General features: G+C 41.6%; 1 protein-coding gene across 3 annotated transcripts in view; it reads left to right on the top strand.

Moving 5' to 3' along the window:
* TRPM6 (transient receptor potential cation channel subfamily M member 6) overlaps window positions 1-21194 on the top strand; it is a 196631-nt gene extending 175437 nt beyond the window's left edge. For all 3 annotated transcript variants that reach the window (XM_060610051.3, XM_078436941.2, XM_060610050.3), the window contains 8 exons: window positions 1212-1262; window positions 2734-2799; window positions 4740-5026; window positions 5312-5394; window positions 6157-6362; window positions 13203-13254; window positions 17628-17734; window positions 20335-21194. In XM_060610051.3, coding sequence (XP_060466034.3) covers window positions 1212-1262; window positions 2734-2799; window positions 4740-5026; window positions 5312-5394; window positions 6157-6362; window positions 13203-13254; window positions 17628-17734; window positions 20335-20468 — 986 coding nt within the window. In that variant the 3' untranslated portion in view covers window positions 20469-21194. The remainder of the gene's footprint in view (window positions 1-1211; window positions 1263-2733; window positions 2800-4739; window positions 5027-5311; window positions 5395-6156; window positions 6363-13202; window positions 13255-17627; window positions 17735-20334) is intronic.
* Window positions 21195-25641: the final 4447 nt, after the last annotated feature.

Genomic DNA, 25641 nt, shown 5'->3' with positions numbered 1-25641 from the left:
GAGCTCCTGGGTGGCTCAGTCGCTTGAGTGTCTGACTTCTGATTTTGGCTCAGGTCATGGTCTCAGGGTTGTGGGATCGAGCCCGTATCAGGCTCCGTGCTGAGCGTGATTTGCTCTCTCTCTCCCTCTGCCCCTCTCCCCCACTTGCATTCTCTCTCTCTCTCAAAAAAAAAAGTATCACATTGCTTGTCTATGAAGGTTCCATAAGTCTCTGTATACACCTCTATTACGTTACTTAGCCAACCGTGTTGTGACCATAGTTTACATGTCTTTTGCTCTCAGTATTTCACAGTTTCTTTTTTCAAGGGCAGAAGCCATAACTTATTCACATCTGTCTTGCCCAGCATGACCTATAGTGGCAGCTGAACACTTTTTAATTTTTATTATTGAGTGAACTGAGAAAGAAAGAAAGTCTTTTCTTTGCTGATGTTACTGTTTACCAAGCACCCCCAGAGGAAGGGATTTTTGTTCCTTTCCTTATCCAGCAACAAGAAGCCAGAGAGATCTGTGAAATTGGGCTCATTATGCTGCTTACTCTACTAGGTATAAAGAAGTTGCCACCGTGAGACTAAAGTTCTCCACTTTAATTTTAATTTTATGAAATGGCAAAACTGTTGCAAAGGATTTCTCTAGAGCCTTGTAATTTAGGACTTGAGAAGGTAGAAGGGAACCAGTTAAACTTGCGGGAGGTGTTCCCAACAAAGAAGTCCCTTGGCATCATGTTCCCCACCCACTTCTTTGTTTCTGGTGTATGCCTCTTAATTTGTTTTCATCAGTTTGTTGTCATTTTAGGTCAGTGAAGTGGACTGCTAATAACTTGGTATTAATAATGTCTTTATATGGGCACTGCGTCTTGGTGGGAGCTCAGAGAATTGTGCTCTGGGGATGTCATGAAGTGTGATGGGCAGCCGAGTGTCTTCCACAACCCAGAGGTGTAATTGGTTCAGAGGAAATACATCTTTGAGGCTAATATTACCTGTCTTTCTCCAATTCCCTATATAAACATGTTTGGAGATATTACATTGATGATTGGAAGCTGTCAGGATACCATGCCCAATAACGTGGTTAAAGGATATTAGGCAATCTTTCTCAAAGACTGAGAAGCCATTGTGATTAACCTGTTCAATAATAACTCTGAAGGCAATATATTCATAAGCATGTATTTATCACCAGCCACGTAATTAAAATGCCAATCTTCTCTACAATTTCAGAAATCTCAGCCTCCTTAAAAAGCCCTCAAGAGCCTCACCATCATTATTCAGGTAGGACACATGCACCTAGACATGTCAACTGAGCTAAACGTCTGTGATTCTACCCTCGTGAACAGGAGTATTGATGAATTTTGAAGTATTGATACGACTCCCAACAAGATGTTATTCACTCTCATGAGAAGAGCATTCAGATTTCTTATCTTGCCATTTACTTGGGAAAACAAGTTGTTAGGATTTAAGAGAATATGGAATTAAAAAGCATTTTTGTCTGTATTTGCAAGTTCCAAATGGTGAAGGAGAAGGGTGACCTTGAGATTTAAAAAGTCCTTACAAGTCCGAAGCCAGAGATCTCCATATTTTGGATGGGGCCTAAAACTAGCTCTTTGAAGGAGGATTTTATACCCTCCCTGGCTCTCAAGTGAACATAACCACCGAATGAATGCCAACCCCACTGAGTAAGTTCAACAAAGACACCTTACAAGGATGTCATTAAACAAGATGTCAAGGGTCTTGACTCTCATAAGCAACATTGCTTCACAGTGCTTCAGTGGTCTTTCTTTCAGAGTGGGAGTAATTGTACTTGCCCTTCCTGAGGAACAATCTGCCAAAGGGCTAGTAAGAATTAAGAGGGAAACACTTTGAAATGCAAAGCGATGTAACAACCAACTGGACTTGTGCCATTGGTTGGTCTTCTGCGTGTCATTGCTGTCAGCACTGGATGAGATGATACACAGCCAAGCCTTTTACACGGTCTTTTTTACACAGCTCAGCACGTGAGTGAGAGTTTATTGGTGTGACAGTTACCGTTACTATCATATCAAGGTCATGTGTTCAAGGTCCACTAATAGACTGCCTTTTCCTCAATTCTCCTCCGTAGTGAATAGTGTTTCAGTGGATTCCAGACTCCACATTCTAGGCTCTTATAACTGGGTCTTTCAGCTCAGCAGTAATAATCCAATATTTTGACTCCAGCTGTCAACTCTAGAAAGTCTGGTGAAGAATACTGGAACTCATATTGACTCTGATCTGTTAGGATACGGCTCTTAACAGGAAGATGCAGATCACTTGCTTCTAATTAAAAGTGGTCTTCGGTTCTCTCTGGGAAAAGAAGGTGAACTGTGCAAAGTCAACAGTAGATGTCCCCACAGTCCACTGTGCGTTAGATTTGCTCTGGAAAAGACCGACCAGAGAAGGAAGACCACAGAATGCTCTCTAAAGGAAAGTTCCACATATGTATGGATTAGTCTCTGATGTGATGTTCGGGAGAGTGGAAGTGACAGCCCTACCTCGGACGATGTTATGTAACCTCATATAGTTCGTAAGACTGGGGTATACTTCCCGTTGAAGGCATAGTTTCTTTTTAAAACTGGGTTGTGGGTAATATTTTTGATGAAAGCAAAAGTGAGGGGTCTTTGAAATGAACATTTTCTGTGTTGTATGAGTAGATTGATGTGGGGGAGGCTTGCTGTGCATTCAATCCACTGACGCATACTTAAAATAGTAAATCTCTTTTTGTTTGCAGCCATCGAAAGGAATAATTTAATGAGGCTTTCTCAGACTATACCATTTACACCAATCCAACTGTTTGGTGAGTGCCATTTCTACCTTCTTGAGGCCGTGCCAGGGCAGAGGCATAACGTCTGAGAAGCAGAAACCATTTTGCATCGTTTTAGCTGAAGATTTTGCTTTGCTAGTGGTTGCGGTTTAGTGAGACGAATTTCCTAAAGTGGAAATTCTTGTTAACTGCCTAGCCAGCATCTAGGGTCAAAATCTAATGCTGTAGGGATGGGACTGGTAATGAACAGCAGTTGGGAAAAAAGCAATAATGTTGCACCTGGCATTCACTGATGTAAGGCTGGAAGTAGGAGAGAAAAGAACCATCCAACCATGTGTAATAAACACAGAAGAAAGAGATAAATGTCAATACGGTAAAAACTAACAGGCATCTGAAGGGAAATGCTTTGTGTATTGTTTTTTTGTTTGTTTTGTTTCATGTAAACTAATTGCTCTTAGCTCAGAGAGTAAATGCCACTTTTAAAGGCTGAAGTAGTAAGGAAAAACAAGCTCGCATTAAGCCAAGACTACCACGAGTCTTGCTGTCCAGCCAGCTGACAATGTAACAACTCTGTCCTAGATCTTAGTTCTCTTCATATGGGGACAGATCACGTGGCTTCTGATCAGGGACGCAAAAGCCTTCTCCTTCCTCATGACTCCATGGCTAGTTCTGCAACTTAGGAGCTCTGCTCTAAATCCTCTAAGTATTTAAGTATTTAGAAGTCTAAAGAGACCGTCAGTGGCATTTATCTGGGTACCGACAATAAGTATTCGAATTATTTATTGAGTATTGAATAAGAATTACCTAGACATATTTTTTTGGTAAGCAATTCAATGCAAGAGTGAGTAAATAGATTCCTTTCTTGGTAAATCAGTATCGTGTTAGCAACAAAACAAAACAAAATGGGCATTTAAAGCAGAGGTATAAGGAGAAAATCAAACACAGGTTGGGCAGAAACTGTGTCTAGAATATGTTCCTTCTGTTATGAAGCATTAAACACTGTATTAGGTGGAGTCTAAGACTCCTAATACAGGAACACTGTATTAGGTTCCATTAAAAGTGGAAGTTATCTAGCAGTTATAAAGAGCATTTTGTGTCTAAAATCTATTAAGTGGGCTTGAGTTGGTATCTGAGGTTCTAGTTCACGTTAGTGAAGTTAACATATTTAATCTTTACAGCCACCCAGTGAGGTGAGCATTATTTTCACCTTCATTTTACTGCTGAGGAAAGTGAGGCTTTCAGGAACTTGTCTAAGGGCACAAAGGAAGGAGGGGGAGGCTCTGGGATATGACCTTGGTGCTAACTCTAGCTGTGTTTAAACCATGAGTTCTCAGTAGGGGTAATATCACCCCTAAGGGAGCAGAAACTTCTTTTTATGTATAAAGCACAGGTATCTCTATCTCTATATCTGTATATATCTGTATATGTCTGTATATAAGTATGTATATTTCTATGTATATATTGTATGTACATGTCATTATACACACACACACACACGTACAGTACATGCATGTATCAGTACATGTACATACACACAGTGTGTTTTTAGTATTAAAATGTCATGGAAGGGGGAATTAGGGAAAAATCTAATAAGGCTTTAAAGGGGATGGTAATGAAAACACAGGATTAAACTATCTCTTTGGACGTATTTGTATTTAACAAAAGAAGCATAGCTCTGCTACTTTGATTTTCATTTTGTCTGGTTATAGTTTATAATAAGAACAATTTAATTCTTATATATCAGCTGATGCTTTGTCCCTTCCTCCTCCGTCCCTCTCTCTACCCCTGGCCTTTATGAGACAATAACGTGGCCAAAATCCATGCTTCTGTTCTGTACTTGTTCCTGCAGAGGTGAAATTCCCATTCTCTTCTGTTCACTGGGAAACGGAATGAATTCTGAGTTGTTATTTGGGACGCCGTCCCTGTCAGACATGAGTTACCATTGGACTTCTCACCTGTACTTCTTTTTGTAGCAGGAGAAGAGGTAACTGTCTACAGGCTGGAGGAGAGTTCCCCTTTGAATCTTGGGAAAAGCATGTCTTCTTGGTCCCAGCGAGGGAGAGCCGCAATGATCCAGGTGCTGTCCCGAGAGGAGATGGGCGGCGGGCTCCGCAAAGCCATGAGGGTCGTCAGCACCTGGTCCGAGGATGATGTTCTCCGGCCAGGGCAGGTTTTCATCGTGAAGTCCTTTCTACCTGAGGTTGTGCAGTCATGGCACAGAATCTTCCAGGAGAGTACTGTGCTTCATCTTTGCCTCAGGGTAAGTCCGAGACCCAGAGCCCAGCTGGATAGGCCAAAGAGTGGCGTTATGGCTACATCCTGATTGGAGACCGTTATCCTCAGCCCAGAGGATAGCCTGTTCTGTTCTGGAAGTGGTGGCATTTCATTATTTTCGTTTTGTAGAGCTTTTCCTTTTGGAATAGAGCGGTCGGAGCTGAATGAGGCTAAAAATCACACTGGGGAGGCCTTGAGTGTTTCTGTGATCATTGATCAGCGTGCATATGATAGCAAACTAATATTTTTGTCAATGCTCCCAATTTCGTAGGAAATTCAACAACAAAGAGCTGCTCAAAAGCTTATCTATACTTTCAACCAAGTGAAACCACAAACCATTCCCTACACGCCAAGGTGAGTATAGGGAATAAGGGCACCCCAGTCCTTCATTTTAAATAGGAACTTCTCTCAATTTCTTCTGAGCCCTGTTAGTCATGAGAAATGCCAGACCCACAGGGTAGTTCTCCACAATCTTCTTTTTGGGTTATTCCTTCCACAGTCCCAGAGACTGGTAACAAGAAAGGTAGGTGTCCCAGGAATATCTTGGCTTAAACATTGAAGTTATGTGAGTGGAAGAGAGAAGTTCAGGCAGAGACCATGACTAACTTCTCAGTTACATGAAACAGGGAGACCCTACACGTCGTTACGAAGGTCCGGGAACATTACGGAAGAAAAACCTTTCTATTTTAAGCAGTTTCTTCCCCTAATATCTTAGAGAAATTAGCGAACTTTATAAGAATGAACTCTTGTTACTTTTGCTTGAGTGTCTCAAGATGCTTGCGTTAGGGAGATGGATCATAATTCGGTGCTGGGGATTATGGTCAAGTTTTATTGTTTCGTTTTTAAGGAACTCTATAGAGCATGGCAAGAAAAAAAGTTGAGTCCGGTACTCATAAGGGATTTGGAAGGTTTCCTCAAAGAGAAGGGAGGTCGGTCGGCATGGGAAAATCTCTCAATCTTTGCATTCTGTCCCTGCCACAGAAAGGCAAGGGCATGTTCATTGAGGCTGCCTCGAGCGAGAGTTAGATAATCTTCCCTGCTGCTGACTGTCTGGTAACGTGAGTTTCACCTTTGCTGCCTTGTGGGGACTCACTGGCCTCCTTTTCACCCTCACAGGTTTCTGGAAGTTTTCTTAATCTACTGCCATTCGGCTAACCAGTGGTTGACCATTGAGAAGTATATGACGGGAGAGTTCCGGAAGTACAACAATAACAATGGTGATGAAATTGCCCCCAGCAACACGTTGGAGGAGCTGTTGTTGGCTTTCTCTCACTGGACCTATGAGTATACCCGGGGAGAGCTGCTGGTTTTAGATCTGCAAGGTGATTGATCGCCGAGGACTTGATAAAAAAAGCATGAGGCACAGTTCAGAAACCATTGACCAGGGATCCTTTCTGCATGTCGTTGTCAGCTACATTTGACCCTGGCTCTTTCTTTGCTCAAAGCCATAGTTAAGGTCTTTCAATGGAGACATTCCCTGATAGTGTATGCTTTCTTCCCCTTGATTTGAACACCGAAAGATGATATCAATTTTCCGAGTGTATTTATTATTTGTGAAACTGTGCAGAGGGTGAGAAAACAGGCAGGTGTCCCAAGAAATCTTGCAAGAACCAGGATGGACAATGTATTGAGTTGCCCTACCTGGCTTTGAAGGGAGGTAGGACCATTTATTTCAGAGACTTTGGACAGTAGTGATCATGAGCCCCTACTATGTTGCTTCCCATTTAGCTCCAGAGAAAAATATAGGCTGATGATTAGCTGCCTAAAATTTAAGTACGCCTGAAACTTTGATCTCAACGGGGAATGAATTTTGTACCAAATTTTCTAGTTTTATGGCTTTATGGCTGGGACTTAACATTCATAACAGCACTTAGACATGTGTTTATACACACAAGAAAGTAATTTCTGGGGGCATTTTTCATGATTTTGAGCTCAATGCTTTAGTAGTTTATAGTTTCCCTTGCTCTCTTTGCTGTGTACCTTGATATGACAGTACATGAAAGTACAAACTCAGTCTGAGAGAGGCGACATAGTACACTCATATTTAATGGAAGCCTCTGATCAGCGAGTCTCTCCACTGTCAACCTCCTGTGTGACTTAAAATCCTACAGCACAAAACTGAGTATTTCCAGCAGGCTTTCCGTGAAGACACAGAACAAAATATGTATTAAGGTCAAAGTTTAGTCCTTGGGCTCACTCACTGGGGCTTTGGTTTTAAATAGGGGATTTAGTCCAGGAAATTTCATAGAAGTTATCGGACTTAATCCTAGAAGCAGCACCTCAAGGTAGATATTATGGGGAATTTAGGCCCAGGAGGTTTATAAATGTTAAGTTTTTACTTATTTATTTTGAGAGAATTAGAGACAGCCTGAGTGGGGAAGGGCAGAGAGAGGGAGAGAGAATCCCAAGCAGGCTCTGTGCTGCCATCGCAGAGCCTGACGTGGGGCTTGAACTCACGAACCGTGAGATCATGACCTGATAGGCCCAAAAAGTTTAAATAACTTGCGCAAAGTTGCACAGCTCCTAAAGAGGGAGCCAGGATGCAGACTGAAGCTGTTTTGACCATCTATGTTCTTTTCTTCTCATGGTACTGTCTTTTGTTTCTTTACGAGTTTCAGAGGACATAACCATGTTATGGTTCATTTAAACAGATTGGGCTTATCCCTTGTGCTCTCTGACTTCCCCACCTCTCCAATCCTGGGATTCTGCACCGGAAGCCAGGCTTGGAGGCTGGGCACAGTCAAGATAAATAATCCTGAGGCATCGTGAGCAACATCCAATACATTTTGATTGAAATTTGTACCATGTGCTCAAGGATGTGTATAGACTTTTTAAAGTACACATAAGTCCTGCTGTCTTTTCAGATCTGTACTGTTTGCAGAGTTGAGTTATATTTCTAACCCTCAAACACAATATTTTAGGAAGCAATATAAACAAAAGTTAAAACAGTCAACATGATTCAGCTTTTAAACCAGCAAGTACGTGATGCATGTAAACTCAGCATGCTGGTGCCCAAGGCATCTGCTTTTGTAGCTCATGTTGGAGAGAGGTTGATTGTTTTCATCTGTATTTGAGTGTCTCTGCTTTGAGTTTTGGGTGGAGTTGTTTAAAAAGAAAAAACAAAAACAAACAAACAACAAAAAAAAAACAACCAAAGAAAAACTTTAAGGAATTAATGATGACTCTTTAGTGTGTTTTGTATTCCACTTGAATAGGTTTTTCTTTAATGATGTTTATGTTTGGGGATTTTTATGTCTCTAAGTAATCCAAAGTGACATTAAACAGAACAAATGCTGCGTTGATAGTCTTGGGGGGGAAATGGAATTAACTTTATTCTTTTACTGGGCAATTATGTGAATTGCAGAACTAGGCCACTCCAAATAAACGATGTCAAAACACTGACCTTCAAAGAAGAGGAGAGTGGACATCATAGAACAAGCATGAAGAAATTGAGATACTTATTGGAGGGTTTTGGTCAGTTGGGGAGGCCTGAATTTATGGAAGAATATGAGTCCTATAATAGTAACTATAAGCAGTTACATTACTACTACCAGCAGCTGACATCTACCAAGTATTTATTTTCCATCAGGCACTTGGGTGAAGACTTCATGCATTATGATATTTAATCCACACCAAGTTGGAAAGGAGAAATGGGGAGAATATATGTATTCTTAGAATACCTTAATGGTTTTTGGTTCAGTTTCGTATTTGATTGGTTAGTATTGTAGTCTTTGGAGAGATGATGGTACCTTGTTCAGATGGGTTCGGAGTGGGTAGAGATTGAGAGACCTACTGGCAGCAGTTTGGAGAAAGAGCCCTAGGTCGACAGTGTTAGGGTCTGACTCCTGGCTTCACCATGAATTAGCTGTGTGACCAGGGGGCAGCCACCTTGAGTCCCACTTTCCTCATTTGTAATGGGAGAGATAATATTATGCACTTAACTCATTGTTAACCCCTTATGTTAAGGAGCTGAAATGAGGCAAGTTCTTGACACATAGTGAGTCCTCATTAATGTCATTTATTGTTGTTAGTAGTAATCTTTGTGTGACTCTTTATATTTATTTATTTATTTATTTATTTATTACTTATGTGTTTTTTGGTTTTTTTGGGGGTTTTTTTTGTTTTTGTTTTTGATAGAGAGTGTATGCATGAGTGTGTGTGCAGAGACAGAGAATCCCAAGCAGGCTCTGTGCTGTTAGCATGGAGCCCAATGACTCACCAGCCGTGAGATCATGACCTGAGCCGAAAATCAAGATTCGGACGCTTAACCGACTGAGCTACCCAGGCACTCCAAATCTCTGTTTGGCTTTTTAAAATGGAAGCGAATCAGGGCGTCTGGGTGGCTCAGCTGGTTAAGTGTCTGACTTCGGCTCAGGTCATGATCTCATGATTGGTGGGCTCGAGCTGACAGCTCAGAGCCTGGAGTCTGCTTCGGGTTCTGTGTCTCCCTCTCTCTCTGCCCCTTCCCCACTCATGCTCTGTTTCTCTGTTTCAAAAATAAATAAACATAAAAACATTTTTTTAAATGGAAGTGAATTGTCATCAGCTTGCTGTGGCTCCCTATTGCTTTGGGAGAAAGAAGGAATGAGGAACACTCTGGCAGTTTTTCTTTTTCTTTTTCTCTTCTCTTTTCTACTTTCTTCCAAAGGAGTGCCAATCACTAACCCAGGAGTTGCCACACTGGGCTTGGATGCTGAACTCCAAGGAAAGGCTTGACCAATTTCTTTTTCTTTCTTTCTTTCTTTCTTTCTTTCTTTCTTTCTTTCTTTCTTTCTTTCCTTCTAATATTTATTTATTTTTGGGAGAGTGCAAGCAGAGGAGGGAAAGAGAGAGGGAGACAGAGGATCTGAAGCTGGCTCTGTGCCGATAGGTTTGATAGCAGTGAGCCCAATGTGGAGCTCAAACTCATGAACCGTGAGATCATGTCCTGAGCCAAAGTCAGACGGCCAGCCGACTGAGCCACCCAGGTGGCCCAAGGCTTGACCAATTTCTGATCACTTGCAATTATACTGTAGTTTTCCAGTTTCTTTCCATTTAAAAATCCTACATATGAAGGCCTGCCTCATCATCATTAGATGTGAAATCCAACATTTAATCCCCAGCAATAGCAATGGAAAACAATGATACTTCAAATTACAGTGGTCTAGAGCATTCTTTTTTTAAAAACTCATTATATTTTTCAAAGAACTTTGGAAGTATAGGTTTTTATATTCAGCAAAGCACTTTCCAGAGTAAGCATTTGCATTAACACTGTCATAATGAATCCTGCTGTTACAAAGAAGGTAACTTATTTCCAAGATGTAGACGCTCACCAATGTATCCCAGCGTGGTTGGGATCAGAATGTACGTGTCTGGGTTTCTCACAAGGCCATGCTGCGTACTACGTGCACATGGGCATTTACCCTATTGAAGTTCGGTAAACACGTGCGATTGGGATTTTTGGACGTTGAAATGGCTAGTTTTCTTCCATATTTTCTCACTCACTAGAATGTTCCTTCTGCCATTGGAAGGCCCCAAAGTATGTATTTAGTAGTTACACTTTGAATCATCAGACTGGATTTAGGGATATAAAGGTTTGTGGAAATTCCACTCTCATTCTCCTTGTGGGATTTATTCATTAGGTAAATGAGATCATCAGAACATGATTTTACCAGTGGTAAGAAAATACAGTTTTACTTCACAAGAGGTCTTGATAGAAAAAAGATAATAAAAATAGCAGTTGGCATGTTTTAGCTTTCTCTGGGTCACTTTGCTAAGCAGCTTTGTATACAATAGTTTACTGAATCCTCAGTAAGTGTATAAGATGAGGCCCATTATTCCGCACAGTTTCAGATGAGAACATTGAGATTCAGAGAGATTAGAGAAGGTGTTCAGGTCACATAACTAGAAGACGACAGAGCCCATGAGTGGGACCCAATCCCTTTGACTCCTGCCTATCTAACACGCAACAAGGTTTAAAGTAAACTGGAGCTGATGTGATTTTGATAAGACGTTTTCTCCCCTATAAACCTCCTTTTCTCCCATCTATATGACCTCTTTAAGTACTCTGCATATTCCCAGCTTAAATTTACAGTTTCCTCAGCCATCAGCCTAAAGCTTTCGTCATTGCTAGAAAGGTTCAGGCTTAAAGTTAGGTCTGAGCTTAAACATGAAAAGGATCTGTAGCCTTTAGTCTCTGTTGATGGTATTCGCACTTTCTGTCTGTTGTTCTGTTGATGTACTACATCATTAGAAAAGCAGGGCCTCTCTAGGCTGTTTGTTCTTGTATCTATAATAAGAAAAGGTATAAAGAGCTTCCTGTGACTTTTTCTTTAAAAAGAACAAAGACCGAGCAAATCACATTTTACACACTTCCCCTTGAGCCTGAGTTTCAGCCTTACTGTTACTTTCCCTGTACAAAACCAGTGTACAGAGAGATTCTAAGCCAGAGGCTCTTAAAGAAAATTCAGAGGGTCTGTGAACTCTGATGAGACAACAAATTACACTATTATTTTCACTAACCTACAACTGAAATTCATCATTTCCTTTGATTATAATGGAGACCACAAACCACAGTGGTATTGGGAGTACCCATGACTGTTTGCAATTGCAATTACCGATATTAACATAGCACTTTATGATGTTGGCAGATATCTCAAAACACTGTTATACTATGTATTACTTGATGTTACGGTAGTTATAGACTTGCACTAGATTCTGTTATTTAATGTGTTAATAAAGAAGCACATGTATTGCAGTATAATTTAAACATATTTTGATGACTGTATTTCAGTATCATTGGTTTCCTCTGCAATCTTATGTATTTAAATTATGCATTTTAAAACGTTATTCTGAGAAGGGGATCCGTTTTGTTTCCCCAGTCTGGCAAAGAGGGTCCTGACACAAAAATGCTTGGAAACTCCAAAAACAGGTCATTTTCCTAAGGAAGTCAGTTTCTTGGAGGAAAGAGCTATAAACTATAAGGGTTACATTTCCTTGTGAAAGATTTAACATATGGTAAAACATACCCAGCATGGCAGATATTACTACCATCAGAAACATCTCCCTCACCCTTTAAAATTTTTTTTTAATGTTTATTATTTTGAGAGAGAGAGAGAGAGAGAGACAGAGTGTGAGCGGGGAGGGGTAGAGAGAGAGGGAGGCACAGAATCTGAAGCAGGTTCCAGGCTCCGGGCTGTCAGCACAGAGCCCGACATGGGGCTTGAACCCACGAACCACGAGATCACAACCTGAGCCGAAGTTGGACACTTAACCATCTGAGCCACCCAGGCACCCCCTCACCCATTTTGTAACAGAGTCACTCTGAGTGTCAATTGCCATTTTGATCAGTGTTAGCACGAAATTACACTTACGCTATCCTTTTATGCTTTGGTGTCAATTTTTTAAAAAGTAATTAAAAAGTAAATTTTACTGGAGAAAACCATTTCAGAAAAGTGCACACGACATAAGCATATCTTTCAAGGAATTTTCACAACCGAGACATATGTGTAACCAGCATCCAGATCAAGAATTTGGGAGCATGTATATTCTCCTGGATATAAATGCTGCGTATATAGCATTTAACGGGTGCCTTTGATGGCGCAGTGGTTGTATCTGCAGAACCACACAGCACCTGGTGCCCTGCCGAGCACTGACGGACTCCACCTACAGAGGCCGTGGCCTCATGTGAGGGACACAGGCTTTAGCTCAATTCGAATCCTGTCATCGTCACTCGTGAACTGTGCAGACTCTGACAAATTGCTTCATCGTCTTCGAACATCAATGTACTTATTGGCAAAATGAGGCTGTGAGGATGCTCATGCTTTCCCTTTATGGTAGCTGAGAATTAGAGAAAATATAATTAGAATGTCTAGTATAGACAAATGGTAAATGAATGATGGATACCACCATCAGTAACTGTGAATACATCGCCGAGACATTCATCTGTGGCCTCAAAGTTTATAATAGCGTAACAGAGGGCGTTGCGGGAGACAGTGAATTTACTAAAATTTTCAAGCCCACCTGGACAGTTTTTATGGTACATTTAATTCACATAATGTCGAACTTACTACAGGGTGAATGCAAGTTTAAAGAAAGAAATTAAGATTCTGGTTATTGTTTTCTTGAGTTCCTGAGGAAGTGAAATCCCCATTTGCTAAATGCATTTTCTTTTTTCTTTGGAGGTGTTGGGGAAAATTTGACTGATCCATCTGTTATAAAACCTGAAGACAAACAGTAAGTTAATTTATGATGTTCTCATTTTGAAAATCGCACTTAACACGTTGTACATGGTTTTATCAAAATAATTTTTAAACATTTATATTTCTTGCCTAGCTCCTAGAAAGATTTTGAGGCAGCTTATGTTTTCATAGAAGCTGGATATCTGTATTGGATATATATCTATCTATATCTACCTCTGTCTAATACCATAAGATTTTTTTTTTAATGCAGAACTTAGGAAATGGGAACAAAAAGAACATATGGAAATAAGATGAAATTTGGAGTTAATACACATAAATGGAAAATATAAAGACCAATGCCGTAACCAATGCAAATTTAACTCTGAGTTTTCTGGTGGCCCAAACAAAAGAGAAATATGGGTAGGTTCAACTTCTGTAGGCTTTGACACGAAAACAGTTAGTGTCATAGGAGAAGCAAAGATTTCGTTGTTGTCTTCTCATTGGAGTCACTGCATCTCACGTCTTCGATCACATGCCTATAAATTGAAAGGCATCGAGTGTGCTATTCAGTCACAGCAAATCTACAAGAGGCCAAGAAAACAGGGCCTAAATATGAAGCATCAGACTGCCTGACTAAATTCAGGGATGCAGTTTAAATTCCACAGAAGAATGAGTCATCTGCCTGTCCTTTGAATTCCCATGGGCATTTGATCCCGGAAGTAGGCTTTGGGGAAAGTTTGGCAGCGGAGGGTCTGAGGTTTTATTCTTCTGTTAAAGGTGATCAAAGGGACTTTGATCAAAATGGTTAAGGACTGATCAAAATGGCCGACAACAGTGCTTCCCAAACATGAGCTTCCCTCACAATCAATCACCAGGAGAGCTGGTTGTGATTCAGTGGGTTTGGGGTGAGGTCAAATAAGGTAACAAGTTTCCAGACGGTTCTGATGCTGCTGGCCTGGAGACGACACTTTGAGAACTGCTAGCATATGGTAGCTTGACCTCTCAGTTGTCCTAAATGTCTGTACTTGGCCCCTGGGTTGTAGAAAATAGATATGAAATGATCTATGTGGTCAGTCTTCATACAATAACACCTGAAATTTTTACCTGTCTCCCATAACACTCATATTGTAAACATTCATTGCTTTAATGTGCTATTTTTTTCCCCCTCAACTATTTACTCTAAATATATTCTCATGTGTAGGCATCTATGCCAAGAGGTTCATCTAAAAGTGTTTTAGCTATTTCTTTGGACTAGGTGAGTTAGAGAAGATAAAGGTCATCCATAATGCTCCTATGCATACAGTTTCTATGCATAATAAATACATATTATTTCTTCCATAGCACCATGTGCCCAAGGGTTTAGAGTACGGATCTTGTACTATACATAGTACTTCCTTGATAAGTTTGCAGTGAAAAACTTTTTGCATAAAGAATGAACCAAGTTTATGTATACTTCATCATCTATTACATTTTTGACCTTGATATGTATGTCATTTAAAGTGACCTGAATATTTCCAACTTCTAGAATTTAAGAAGCTTATATTATCCCACTTGACAGTTGAGTATTTAATTGCATTCTGTAGGCCAAGGGGTCTCGGTTTCTATTAAGGTCACCTAGGAAACTAAAAAAAAAAAAAAAAAAAAAAAAAAATGCTTCTCAGAATGAGTATCAAATCAAAATTTATGGGGATGGAGTCCTGATGTTTGTAGTTTTTGAGAAGTCACCTATGTGATTCTTCTGGGCAACCAAGGGTAGGGACCTCTTGTCTTACGGCAGACTCTATTGTTTATGACTTGAAGGTAGGAACTTTGGAAACTGATCGGATGGTGTCACTGTAGCCTGCCTGGTTTGGTGGGGTTACTTCATTCTGGGCGCAGTGGGTTTTCCTGGTGAAGGTAACTATTTTCTCACAGTGGTGGCAGGTCGCGTGTAATTGGTTCAACGAGGCACACGTTTTTGAGCGCCTTGTGTGACCAACCTGCCACAGACCAGTGACAGCAGCACCTGGGAGGTGGTCAGACATGCAAACCCTCACGACCCTCCCTAGAGGTACCGAATCAGAGTCTGAACTTTGACAAGATCTGCAGGCGATTTGGGGTAACTGGAAGTTTGAAAAGTGCCTGTTGAAGCAAGTGCCTTCACGTGACGCTTGCTTTGCCCTTCACAACAACCTTGGAAGTAGGCGTCCTCCTTCCCGTTCCCAAATGAGAAAGCTAAAGCCTGGTGAAGACGCTTAACTTGCCTACGAGGATGAGGGGCCAATGAAAGGGAAAAACCCTCTACCAAAGGAGAAGATTTTTTGTGGTACGGCTTCTACTCTAATCTATAGTGCCTCTTGTCTCTGCTCTTTCGCCAGACTTGTGCATGTGAGGGCACCGTCAGGGGGCTTCTCCCCCGAAGCCTGTCTGGCCACTTGGTGTGCTTCCTGGGGGTCACCAAGCCTCTCTGGAGGCTGCCTCAGTCATTGGCAGTTAGGGATTGTTTTCCACTCACTGCCTTGATGGCTTGGGGCGTTTGACAAGTCCGAAATGACGACGGTGGTCATTAGATGTTCTTTACTAAATCTGTGTGTACATGGTGCTAATTGGCATTCTCTCACTTGTGGAACCAAACTACCACTTGCTTTTGCTGGGCTGTGAAAGATCTGGAAAACAGTTTGTTGTTGTTGTTGTTGCTGTTTTTAAACTTTGCCAAGACCTCAAGGCTGTCGGCATGCGGTAGGATTGTACATGCAATAGATGCATGTGAATGTTTCTACGACCCCCTTCCCCTCTCCTCTGTACAGGGAGTGGCCAGACCCCTCATACAGGCATTTTAGAGTAACTCTGATTCTTTTGCGTTAACTTTCACAAAGCTCATTGAGGGAAATTGTTTAGCTTAAAGCTTTTATCTGAGAATCAATGTTACATCCCTAAGTGGGCGGGGGTGCGTTCTGCTTTACTGGGAGGAAAGGAATGGCAGTAAGGAATCCAAGAATGAAGTATTCCCAACAGGGTCCCGCTTGACAGAATATACGAGGAATGACTGAAATAACACTTTCATTTTTCACTCTATTGGCATCGTAAGAGATTTGGTACAAAATATCGAGCGATTCTACTTTTTCTTTTTTTTTTCTCCCACATTTGATTTCACCAGATGTACTGAAAAAGAGGAATAGTTAACTAGAGGTAGCTTACGCAGCCGGGTAAATACCACCAGAGCCGCACTTTGTGAGGGCGATCGAGTGACCAGGAAAGTTAATCCTGGGTGTCTGTTCACGTTGTCTTCCCAAGAGATTTCCTCCACCTCCCAGCCTCAGAGCAACGAGGCAATCTGAGATCAAACTGACATCAACCCTCATTCTGAGCTTGGCACATCTTCAGAGCAGCTACTGTTGTTCTGCCAAAAGGAAGTGGAAATTGAGATAAATGTTTCAATACTCAGATGGAAAAAAAGTTTTTTTACACCACGTCCCTTTTTGAAAAACCACATTCCTTAGAAGCGGAGTTTATTGTTTCCTTTTGTGATAGTTTGCTTTTCTTTTTTCCTTAAGATGTGGCATTTAAGAGTGGTAATTGAGTTCAGATTTTAAAATGTGCCGTTTCCACTCTGCATGTCATTAAAGTGTTAGCTTCCCTAAAGTTGCTTTGGATGTGCTCCTGGTGTACTCTGTTTCACGGTGTGCAGAGCATCCGCCTAAAGAAATCGTTGTCTGTGACCTTATCATGGACAAACTTTGAGGCTGGAATCTGCCAGGGATCTGCTTTATGGAGTACTCAGAAGGTGCCTCATCTACGCTGGTTCTGTCTGTAATTTTGTCACCTACAATTAGCGTACGTAGTTCACTTCCACAAAGTCAATGCCTCCCGTGGTCTTGTCTTTCCACAAAGAGCCCAGCTATAGCAGTTTGCAGGATAAAATCCATCTGTCCGAAGCGCCGTGAGTGCTGGAAGTAGGGTCTTGTCAGGCACTTATTTTTGAGGATACCAACTATTTTCAGAAAAGCATTTGGGTTTGAAACAATGTTTTTGGATCTTTTCAGAAGGTGTGTTCCCATAGTACGTTTATTTTACTTTGTACCTCACCTTTCAAGTATTTGAGTAGAACATTTGGTCACGAATGTCACTCACTCTCACCCCATAGGCATTAAAAAAGGGTCTCACTGTATTTTGTTTTAATGCGGTACATAGAAAATTCACTCTTCTTCTATCAGATTAGCGTTGAAATGAGTTTCACAGTAGGTCTTGGAGTTGGGTACAAAGATTTAAGTGCATTTGAATTTTAAATTCGCAAACCTAACATTGTTGCTTTCCCCAAAGTGCTCTATTCTTTGTTGGCTCCTTCAAGTTTACTGGGTTACTACGGGATACTGTTCGGTATCTCAGAGAATCCTAGCTGAGCCCTTTTCCTTCACTGTGATCTCATTGATATTCTGATATTTCCTCTAGATCAAGAGGAATGGTGTTTGGACCAGCCAATTTAGGGGAAGATGCAATTAGAAACTTCATTGCAAAACATCGTTGCAACTCCTGCTGCCGGAAGCTCAAACTCCCGGGTACGCTCTGAACAATTCTATTTCTCTCTTAGTAAATCTCTCCTAGAACAACATCCTTTGTAACCTGGGATGGAGTCGAAAATCTCAATCACATTTTTATCTCATTCACAGTCGAGTCCTGACTTTCTGACTGCAAATTTTTCAAGTCTCTGAAGGGATTAAAAGGACAGGGATTTACTTCAGGTTCTGCCAAAATGTGATAAAACAACATTGGGCCCAATACTTGTCACAGTCTCTCCAAGGGGAAAGGTTTACCAACTTAATTGGGGTAAAATTGAACTGAGGCAGGTCTCCCCCGACCCCTCCCTCTTTGAGTCCCGTGTGGTGTCCACAGGATTTCAATCCTTATTTACCCATTGGACGCTCGGGACCGTGGAGTATCTAGGGAAACAACAGCTGTCAATTAAAATAGTGCTTTTCACTACAAAAACCGGCCACGTTAAACATATATTGCAATGTGTATTTTTAAAGATTTGATTTGATAATATGGCACACTTTGTCCAAAACTGACATAGTCTCCATAGAAAAATATTCTTAACAGAAAAGCAAGCAGCAGGAGGTCTGTGTCCTCCAGACTGGCAGTCCTACTCTGTCAAATTCTTTTCTTTGATCTCAGAAGGGATGCTTCATGTCTGTCTCAGCGTGTTCCCTCTTTTCCTTAGGTCATACCAAACTTGTCCTTAGACTGGCATCTCACATATTTTAAGCGGAGTGGTCCTTCCTGCCTTAGAATAAGTGAGCATGCCCTGAATTGGAAATTGGTAAAAGATCATCATCATCCGTCGTAGCTTAGGGTGGAGTAGGTGTCAGTTTACAACAAAGAAGGGCAACTTGTAATCTCGTTGGAGACAGAGGTAGGAGGTTGAGAAGCTCGTGTAGGCATGGCATGGCATGGCATGGCAGAAGACTGGGATTGGGATCAGGCTTCTAGTTCCAGTGGGAAATAGCCTGGCAGCCAGGGGTGATGGATGGTTGGGTCGGGGGAGAGATCAGACTGGAACAGCAGAGAGGGGGGCTCTCACTCTCATCTTGTAGCTGCTCGGGATTCTGTCTCACGGCCACACGGCAGACTTGAGCAAAGAGATCAGTTCACAGCATGGTAGCCACGCTCCCCAGTGGCCTCCTCTCTCTGGCAGACACAGGGACTGCATCTGATCGGCTAAGAGAACAGGAGACCAGAGACATAACTCACTGCTTCTGTCCTTGAGTCCAGTTAGCTCTTCTGCAAGATTAAGGTTGAGATTGTTTTTTTTTTAAACCCACCATGGTGGGTTTTGAGTCATTCAGTAATTCTTCCAATTCTAGGCTTAATATTTGTTTTCTTTCAAAACCTTAGTTAACACATTTCAGTGGAAATAAGGAGTACCCTCATGTATTCAGACATTTGGTAATATGAGTATAAAAAAGTCCTAGTTAGGAAAATAGAATTACAGGTGATTTTTCTTTGGCCTTGATTATGATTTACTTTTTTTTTTTTTTAAAGGAAAAGTAATTTAAGATAGTATGTAAGAGCATAGAATTCAGAGCCAGATAGGTTGAGCTCATATCCCAGTAATGCTTTTTACTAACTATGTGACCTTGGGCCTTGATTTTCTCATCCACAAACTGAGTATAATAGCACATAGCTCATAAAATTGATGTGAGGATCAAAGTAATATACGCATATGTTCCATAAGTTCTGGTTATCAATAAACTAAAATACGTATTCATTTTATGTCCAGATAATCCCCATATAACATTAAAAAGGAAAGTAAGGAGTACATATTTAAGGTTAATCTTAATCAATACAGCAGTAAATGCTACATAAACACCAAAAGCCCACCCTCCTCCATAAGCTTCTCCCTAGAGATTACACTCCTATCAGTGCTTTCTTTTGATAATTTCCTTTTCTTTTTTTTTTTTTAATGTTTATTTTTGAGACAGAGCACGAGTGGGGGAGGGGCAGAGAGAGAGGGAGACCCAGAATCGGAAGCAGGCTCCAGGCTCCTCCGAGCTGTCAGCACAGAGCTCGACGCGGGGCTCAAACACACACCGTGAGATCATGACCTGAGCCGAAGTCGGACGCTTTACCGACTGAGCCACCCAGGCGCCCCAATAATTTCTTTTTCAAATGGAAGAAGGAGGCTCTAAGGAGCATAGGATCCAGTAACTGGATGAAGCCTTCCCAGGCAGCATCAAACCTACAGACAGCTCTGTCGTAGAACACTGAGCACTGAAATCTCGAGTCTACCTTTTTGGCTGAGCTCCCTGGTCCTGCACACCATTCAGCAGCGGAAATGCCCTGTTTCCAGGTTGGCCTCGCTTAACTCCATCCAGGCCGTGCCTTCTAGGGTGCTGCATATTGAATCCAGCAACCAAATCTTTCTTCACTTGCCCCAGTGAACGCAAACCTACGACAGCACTGGGGAGTTAGACTGACACGTGGACACGGCGGGAGGGGGGGTGGTTTGGACACGGTGGAGGGTGAGTTTCACGTATCTGTGACCTGAGGAGGCAGGGTCCTTTCTGAGCACGTGGCCAGACCTGAAGTTCAATTCATCCGTGTGAACACTACCTTCTCGAGGGTCCCCCTATAACTGTCTTAATTGCTTTCCTTGCAGATTTAAAAAGAAATGACTATTCCCCTGGAAGGCTAAATTCCACTTTTGGACTTGATACCAAAATAGAACCAGCCGAGGGGCCTCCGGCGAGGGAAGGGGGTGGGAATTCTCCAGAAGACCTCACACGACTGTGAAAAAGGGGAAGGAGAGGCAAGAGGACACCAGTACTTGCCCTCCCTTCGGTGGACTCTGTGGGAACAAAGACCGACCGGAGTAACATCCATGACACCGGAGCCTCTGTCAGGACGGCCTTACCCCGCGGCCCTCCTTGAGACGTGCCTTCCGAGCCTCAAGTGTTGTCCTGCCTCAAGACCTCATTGGTGTAGATGGCTGGGCTCCCCCGGATGCTGCCCTGTGTGTGCAGTGCTTTGCACGTGTTCGTCCTCCTGTAGTTGGGAAGGAAGACACTCGGACGAGCCCCTGGGGATGCTGCTCCTTCATACCTCATTGCTTTAGCCGGTTGCTTAGAACCCTTGGAGCAGGACGGTGGGCACTGAAGGACCAGGGAGATGAATTTAATTTATTTCCTCGCTGCACTGTGTATGCCGACTCTAGCCCCCACCGCGATTCGTTACCTCACCCACACGTTGTGTTTCTGTAGGGACACGCACATTAAAAAGGCATTTGACTTCTCCTCTCTCCTTTCCTGAAGCGTAGGGCTTTAAAGAGCAACCACAGGGAAAACGGTGGAATGGGTGTATTTGCATAGACTGGAGCACACTCCCGCGCAGTCTCACCGGTTAAAAAAGTTAGGATCCTGGTGAAATCTAGATGGGGCTGAGGTTTTGTCAGTGAATCACACGATGCCTGGACACTTCAGTTTCCTCTGAAAGAAAGGAAAAGGGAAATCTAAAACAAATGCTCCTGCATCCTTCTTCATTTTTTTTTTAAAGGGGAACAGGGATATGTAGAAGTAGAAATTGCCAAGAAATATCTTCCCTTCCCTTAAGCTCAGGAGTACCGTCAGTTCGAGTTGGCTAAGCGAAACTCTAAAACATGACTCCCTTTTCCAAAGCTTCGTATATAATATTACGGGCTAAGTTACTCTGTCAGGTCCTCGGGGGAAAGATGATGTTTCTGACTGAAAACGCATTTCAAAAGTGTTTGCTTCGTCCCAGTGCAGAGTGCTGGTGGCTTATAGAGGGCCATAGTGTACATTTCAAGTACGGCCCGAGAACATGGTATCAGTTTCAGAGGCTCAAAGGAAGGCTGCCAGGACACTGCACTGCACAGAACTTTTGGGGGATCAGCCATCACTCTGTTGTACTGATCGGGGTCACCCCACCTCAGAACTAGCATGAGCTTTTTACACAAGGAGGGAGTGGAGAGTTTGGAAAATGTCAACTCCTCTTTATCTCTAGCCCTTACATTAGCTGGTTTGCTTTTTAAGTGACATGCCTGCATTTCTAGGTTATGCTTCAGGGGAAAAGTTGCCCAGGCATTCAGGGCTGGAGAACTACACATTCAGGTTGCCAAGGGTTGTAGACACAACACACGATTCTTGTGTGGCTTGCGAAGGACTGATTTCTACCCATTTTACTCTGGTCTTGAGAGTGGCGGTGGGCAGGAGATTGGGTGGTTTCTTGATTGTCAATGGGGATAAAATGTTCACGCTTTTTTCAGAGCTTACCTGCTTTACCCTACTCTGAAAATCAGTAAGGGATCTACGAGTACCTCAGTGCTGTGTTCAACTGTGGAAAGAGGCAGGCATTAATTGATTGGTCAAATATTTGTTATCTGGAATGGAACTTGAAAACAAATGCATTTTGATTTCAAATTTCTGTTATGCGCTTCCCTTCCCTCCCCTCCCCTCCCCTCCTCTCTCGTTTTCTTCCCTTCCCTTCCTTTCTCTTTCCTTCCCTTCCCTTCCCTTCCCTTCCCTTCCCTTCCTTCTTTTTTTTCAGAAAAATCACCAGAATAATATCTTAAAAAGATGAAATGTTGGGCAAAGATCACTGTAGGACTGCTTGCATGCAAATACCGATGTGACAGTCATGACTTTTGAGCGATTCATGATCACAGAAGGGTGGATATTCATTCATTCATTCGGTCAGTTTTATTCAACAGATATTTACTAAGTGCCTTCTCTGTACTGTGTGAGTGACGAGGATGCAATGAACAGAGCATTTCTTCACCCTTAAAAAGCTTTATGTGTCATGTTTCTTTCTGGTTTTTTTTTTTTCCCTTTGGTACCAAGTTGGGATTTCTGGTTAATACTAAAAAACAAAAACAAAAAGACTCCTGGGGGGAATATTGGAGGCAGTGATGTGTCCCATGTTTCATCTGACAGTGGGTGTAAGTCTGACTTGTATAAGAGAATTGGGGAAAGCAAGAAGACCTGGCTAGGGCTGGTTTTAGGAACCACTGAGGAAAAATGAACTGCCCGATTCTCGCATGAGCACAAAGCCCATGTCACAGATGGGATCTGAATCAGGGGATCGGAGAGGCAGCCAGGTTCCCAGGAATCCTTCCTGCAGGTACCCTATGTACATGTTTTCCTTTCAGCGAGGCTGTGTGTTCCTGGAATGACTTCTGCCCATGACATCTTAAAGCCTCTGAGTGCTCTGGGGGAATGAGATCAGATATAGTTTTGGGTGTTCCTCACCCTGTTACTATTTTCTGTGGCTTTGCAAAACAAGTTCTAGGTGACTAAGACTTCCTAAACAACCATTCACCGAATGTTTAAAACACAATTGTATTTTCTTGGTGGTTGTTTGTTACTGTTTGAGATGAGATGGATCACTAAGGTTCTAGAAGTCATGACACAGAAGCCCCTGTCATGGTTTGTCGTCTTTCTCCAGTGGTCACCAGCATCTAGCGCTAACCATGACACATTATGAGCTTTTGACATTATTTATTGAAAGAAATAATAAAACCTGCAAATGATCATGGATTTCATTCACTAGGTAATAAATCAGATTTGCATTTTTAATCTAGAAGGGAATGATTACCAATTCCTTAAGACCCAACACAGTTCTTTTGATCTCTCTCTGTTTTAATTTTCCAAGAAATAGCTTTTAACAACCTACACCTTGTCTATTGAATTTTCCACCAGTTCTTGCCCTTATCACCGTTGTGATACAGAGTACAGTCCTTCTTACTGGTGACAATTGAAATGAGATGATAAGTTCCCAGAAACTGCCTAGAAATAATCATCACTTTATTACCCTTTGAAAAGAAGATTGATAGAAAAGTCATTTGAAAGATGGTTCATTACCATGCCCTAGTACGATTTCTTTACTCACATCTCTCCAAAGCATGAGAAAGGGAGGATTATTCTCTGAGGTCGGAATTTGAAGTCTGTGTGTTCGCCTCTTTGAAGTCTTGGTATTTAATTTTCTGTAGTCATTTCTTGGGCAATTTTCTAAGAAACGAGTTGAAGCTAATTTATCATAAGTTAAAGTCAAATGACAGAAAAGATTTTTTCCCCCCTTAACAGTCTTTTATTCCACAGAGGTTAGCTTCTGAAGGAAAATGAGGCTTAAATAGCATTTCAAATCTCCAGTCACATGGGTGGGTACATAGAATAGAAAGCGTTCTGGAAACCACACTGTTGTTTTTTTTTTGTTTTTTTTTTTTTTTTTTTTTTTTTTTTTTTTTTATTTAGCACAGTTAATACTTTGTGACTTTTCTTTCTAGACCATGATGTGCAGATAAAATATATTTTTGTGAAATGCCCTCCTAAAAATAATTAGTAAGTTGCTTAATTTTTCAAAGCGAGATTTTTCAGTCCTCAAGGGGTAACAGCCCTTGGTCTGTATCGTTGGCAGACTTTGGTATAACTTTGTATAATTTGTTTAACCTTTCTCTTAACCCCTAACTCTGAAATGGAGATGAGATACTTACCTTTTTTTAAAAAAAAAAAAGGTGAACAATAATGAGAGGGCATTTATCAAGCCCTCTGAGAATCTCATTTAACAGGCTTCTTGTGAGCATGGGATCCAGTTCAATAAATAATAAGGGTTTTTCATTTTTGATATTATGTGATCATTATTTAATGTTTACAGAGGATGCTCAGTGGACCTGTTTCAGTATAAACACAAAAGTGGTCTTTGCTATTTCTCCCTTTCCAAGGGGAAAAAGCTCACTGCTCCCTTATTGTTTTGAAGCTTAATTAAATAGTTCAAAATCAGGAAGTTCTCCATTTCACAGTGTCTTCTGTTTATTTTGTTTTCTGATGAATTTAGGTTTATGCAGCTAATTTCTTTGGCCATCTTCTGCCCAAAGAAAGCCTCCCAGGACAAGTAAAGCCCAAACTGGGCACTATCGTGGGTGATGTTTCGGGGAATAAAAGGAGAGCAGGTTTAGAATCTTGAGGCTTGTAAAGCCTGATGTTTTACAAAAATTTTAAATAATGGTGATTAAATTTTGCCTGTAGGGGGCTGTTTATTAACAAAATTCTGGCCTCTAGCTTGTCAGCATCTTTTAGCAACTGTTGAACAACACGAGTTTGAACCGCGTGCGTCCACTTATATGCGCATTGTTTATAGCATTGTACTGTAGATATATTGCCCTTGATTTTCTTAATAACATATTCTGTTCTCTAGCTTACTTTGCTGTGAAAACAGAGTTCCTCACACATATAACATACAAAATATATGCTAATCACTGTTTATGTTATTGGTAAGACTTCTAGTCAATGGTAGGTTATTGGTAGTTAAGTTTTGGGGGGGCTAAAAGTTATGTACAGATTTTCAGCTATGAGGCGGGGGGTTGACGCTCCCAATCCCTCTGCATTGTTCAAAGGTCAACTGTAACCTCTTTTAGAATTCTCATCTTCTCCCAGTGATTTTTTTTCATTGTGAAACTTTAGAAATTCCATTTGCTATATTAGTATCCCAGAGGCCTTAGAAGTATTATGGTAGAAACCCTGTGACTAATGACTGTCCAAATGTGGACATAACAATTGCCTTTCCTTGCATGTATTTGGGGGAATCATCATTGATACCATGTGGTTGCATTTCAGCTACTAACGAGTCTTTTTTCTCTGTTTCCCTATCGGTCACCAAGTAAGAGGTTACAGAGCCTCAGGATGCTTTGGTAACCAAAAGAAACTCTTAGTGTGTGTTATAGGCTAAAATATGCCTTCCCTTCCTTCGCACCTCCCCCCCCAGATTCATGGGTTGAAATCCTAACTCCCAGTACCTCAGAATGTGACTGTATTTGGAGATAAGGTCTTTAAAGAGGTAATCAGGTTAAATGAGGTCATTAAGGTGAACCCTGATCCGTATTACTGATGTCCTTATAAGGAGAGGAGATTAGAGCATGGACACACTCAGGAAAGATCACGTGAAGACACAGAGAGAA

This window comes from Panthera onca, chromosome D4, assembly GCF_046562875.1.
Source record: "Panthera onca isolate mPanOnc1 chromosome D4, mPanOnc1 haplotype 2, whole genome shotgun sequence".
NCBI lineage: Eukaryota > Metazoa > Chordata > Mammalia > Carnivora > Felidae > Panthera > Panthera onca.
The sequence above is the reverse complement of the archived record's forward strand: the minus strand, read 5'-3'. Positions and strand labels throughout refer to the sequence as shown.